General features: G+C 35.0%; 1 protein-coding gene across 1 annotated transcript; it reads left to right on the forward strand.

The window, feature by feature from the left end:
- The first annotated feature begins 1,204 nt into the window (after positions 1-1,204).
- LOC141165215 (cocaine- and amphetamine-regulated transcript protein-like) lies at positions 1,205-3,038 on the forward strand. Its single transcript, XM_073650845.1, has 3 exons — positions 1,205-1,464; positions 1,699-1,776; positions 2,552-3,038. Exons 1-3 carry the CDS (start codon positions 1,324-1,326, stop codon positions 2,657-2,659), a joined length of 327 nt encoding a protein of 108 aa, XP_073506946.1. The 5' UTR covers positions 1,205-1,323; the 3' UTR covers positions 2,660-3,038.
- Positions 3,039-3,438: the final 400 nt, after the last annotated feature.

Below are 3,438 nucleotides of genomic sequence, written 5' to 3' on the forward strand. Positions count from 1 at the left end.
GGTGTACTTCAGAATAAACTATTTTTTTCTTGTGTAGGATGACACAAATATGGCATTATAACTTTGGGAGAGGCACTCAGGGGGCATCATTACGTTTTAGTGGGACATTAATACTTTATAAAAATATAAAGGTTATGTTGGTGCACTACCAATGACGTTTGTGAGGATTCGGTAGTTTAAAAATAAATACCTTTTATTTAGGATAGAAAATACTTTCTAAACATTGTACTAAGGGGGAGAATACTCGGTTTAAAGGGACATTCAGGAGACATTATTATTACTGGATTAGGGGTGCAATAGATCCTTTGTCAAGGGCCCTGGCAACTCTCGCTATGCCACTGACATAAGGTAACAATTTTGTGGGATCTTTTTCTAGAACACATTGTTGTCATTCCACTGTTACTTCTTCTGTAATATACTGTACATTTTTCTACTTGTTGGAGAAGCATGTTCCCACACTATCTGACACTGTCAGCACTGACTGGGAGGTGTTTGCATAGTTATATTAGTTACAGTCAACAGGTTATTGAGATCAATTGATGTAGCATTTAGATTGTGAGCCCCATTGGGGACAGCGATTAGGCTTGGACCGGCCCACAGGAGAACAGGAGAATCCTCTGGTGGGCCCCTGCACAAGAGTGGACCACCACCATCTTATATGAGCAGTACTTGGCACAATACACTTGATTCACTATCTGTAGACAAAGGCAGCATCTTAATCATTTAACAATCTACCCAGGTCATTGATATATAAATTTGTGATTGAGGATAATGTCACATTTGCATGTAGGAAGGGGATAGTTACTGGTGGGCCCTTGGTACCTCAATCCGACACTGACAGCGATGATAAGCGGAATATGATGGTGCTATATAAGCAAAGAATAATGAATAAATAATAAGTAGTTGATGTAATACAATTGTATTCTATACTAATTAAAATGTTAAGTTTGAAGTTTGACTTGCAGGGTATGTCTCGCCCATAACCCCTTGTTCACTGCAGCATTCCAGACCGACTAGTAAGATGTTTTAGTGTCTATAGGCTTTGAAACATGTTACTGCTAACTGATAACAAATGCTCTGCAAAACTGCGCTTTCACAGAACTGAGCATGAAGAATATTGATTGTGTTGTGTGAATCTCATTGGCGGGCTCACAAGTCTCAGTGGTTAAACAACGAATCACACCCTGGATCTGTCTGCAGAATCTGCCTGAGATCAAACAGCAGGAGGGGCAGTAGGAATTTAAAAGCACCATGTCAGGGGCACTGGAGTCATCACCTGATAAACCCAAGGACAGTGAGGAGCAGAGCTAAACTTTCAGCACCATGAACAGTTCCTCCCTACTGTTCAGACTCCTGTGTGCCAGCATCCTCCTCTCCTGCCTCTGCCATGGCCAGTCTTCCAGGGAAACAACTGTAGAAGATTTTGATTTACAGAATAGTCCTTCATCTTCTGAGAAAGCACTGGTGTGTCCTTCTTTATTGCTTGGTGTTGTATTTGTTGATTCTGCATCCCTGATATTGTATTATTGCATGAATGTTGAGTGTCTGATTACTTGAAATTACTTTTCAAGCACTTCAAGGTGTCTTCACTTAGAGTAAGCTGCTATTATTTGCATTTTGAGTTATAGTTATAACATAACTTTTATACATCTTTTGTTTGTTATGTTATTGTTATTGCACGCTTATGTATTTATTCAGGTAGAGGCTATGGAGGAATTATTGGGGAAATTCCAAGACAGGTACCCCGCTTACCAAAAGAGAGCACAGATTCCTTTGGTGAGAACCATCAATCTTTTTATTCATTGTACTTCTAATGTTTTATATTACTACATAACTAAGTTGCTATTATCCTGTGATTTGCATGTAACTCCAAAAATACTACAGGAGGTAAGGGAGTTTAAGAATTGTAGTTTTATTAAGGACTGACAGGCATGCATTGAATAGAACTTAATAGAATAAAAAAATGTGCATATATTCATATATATTTACACATATACACACACAAATATATACATACACAGCACTAAAAATATTACTTATTTAATGTACTTATAGATTAAAAAAATACACACTTATACGTATATATATGTATGAATATATAAACACAGACATATACACACGCCACTATAAATTTTACTTCTTATTTTATATACTTATAGATTAAAAAAATACACACACACATACATATATATATATATATATATATATATATATATATACACACGCAACTAAAAATATTACTTATGTGATGCATTTATAGATTAAAAAAAATGTATATATAAATAAAACACTAAAAATATCACTTATATGTTAGATATAAATAGCTTGGCATTGAACATGTAGATTAAAAATAATTTCCAGAATAAGTTACTGTAACACTATGGATTGCTGAATCCACAGGACTTTGTTAGTAGCGCAGCAGGCGGTAAGATGTGATCGCTGACTGTACATCAATCACACAGTTATGTGTTTTGTAGAAATACATTAGGAGATCACTGCTGGCTATATCATGATAAAGTAGCCTATGCTGTCTCTTTATTCCCCTGCTCAGTGTGATATTGGAGAGAGATGTGCAATGAAGCAAGGTCCCAGAATTGGCAAGCTGTGTGATTGTTCCCGTGGATCATCTTGTAACTCTTTCCTCTTGAAGTGCATATGAAGAAGACAAGTCTTCAGTGCAGCCCCTGTATTTCCTGACAGCATATCAAGTAACAGTTGTCCACAACAGATCTGCAGCAGCAACAACATTGCTTGTCTCCATAGAACAACTCATTTTGTTTCAAAAGAAGCCCAAGTCATAAATGTAACACTGATATCTGATTATCCCCAACTTCCCTAGAGATTATCAGAGGCAAGATAATTAAATGCTTTTCATTTTATTTTCATGCCATTGATCAATGACTCACTGCACTTTACAGTAGATATTTTCATTTAGACTGTAAATGTTGCTTGTCGGTTTGTTGGAAATGTTATTTTTCATTTCGACATATTTTATGTAGACCCATTAAAACATACAATAAATTACACAATAAATCTTGTCTTGCTTGGATGTGTTGTAATAATAGAATTATAATATTTATGTTTGCCATTATCTACAGAAAAGTTCTTCGCTTGTAAAAATAGATCCTGAGAATTTATTTTCCAGTGCATTATACATGCCAGGTTTAAATAGAATATATGTGAAATAATTGATTGCTTTATAGTTGTATATGCCACAGTTTATTTTAATTTATGTGACCTAAAGTCATATACATCACATAATAGTAAGAGGAATATAATAATTTTAAAATGCTATTAGAACATTATATTGTATTAACAGTGCAATTTATGACATCTTTATTTTATATTAAATCTATTTTACATATAAGAGTTAAAAGAAGGGGGGTCTAGAATCTAAAAAACACACACTGAGGTGTGTATAGTGAAACAATGGTCCTG

This window comes from Phyllobates terribilis, unplaced genomic scaffold (genome assembly GCF_046119375.1).
Source record: "Phyllobates terribilis strain yellow unplaced genomic scaffold, ASM4611937v1 Scaffold_11__3_contigs__length_659146591, whole genome shotgun sequence".
Lineage (NCBI taxonomy): Eukaryota > Metazoa > Chordata > Amphibia > Anura > Dendrobatidae > Phyllobates > Phyllobates terribilis.

What these genes read in the sequence shown, in the direction of transcription:
- LOC141165215 (XM_073650845.1), top strand. Translation starts at nt 1,324, where the DNA reads ATGAACAGTTCCTCCCTACTGTTCAGACTCCTGTGTGCCAGCATCCTC. An exon ending in CATCTTCTGAGAAAGCACTG is followed by an intron (nt 1,465 to 1,698) that starts GTGTGTCCTTCT and finishes GTATTTATTCAG; the next exon opens with GTAGAGGCTATGGAGGAATT. An exon ending in AGAGAGCACAGATTCCTTTG is followed by an intron (nt 1,777 to 2,551) that starts GTGAGAACCATC and finishes TCCCCTGCTCAG; the next exon opens with TGTGATATTGGAGAGAGATG.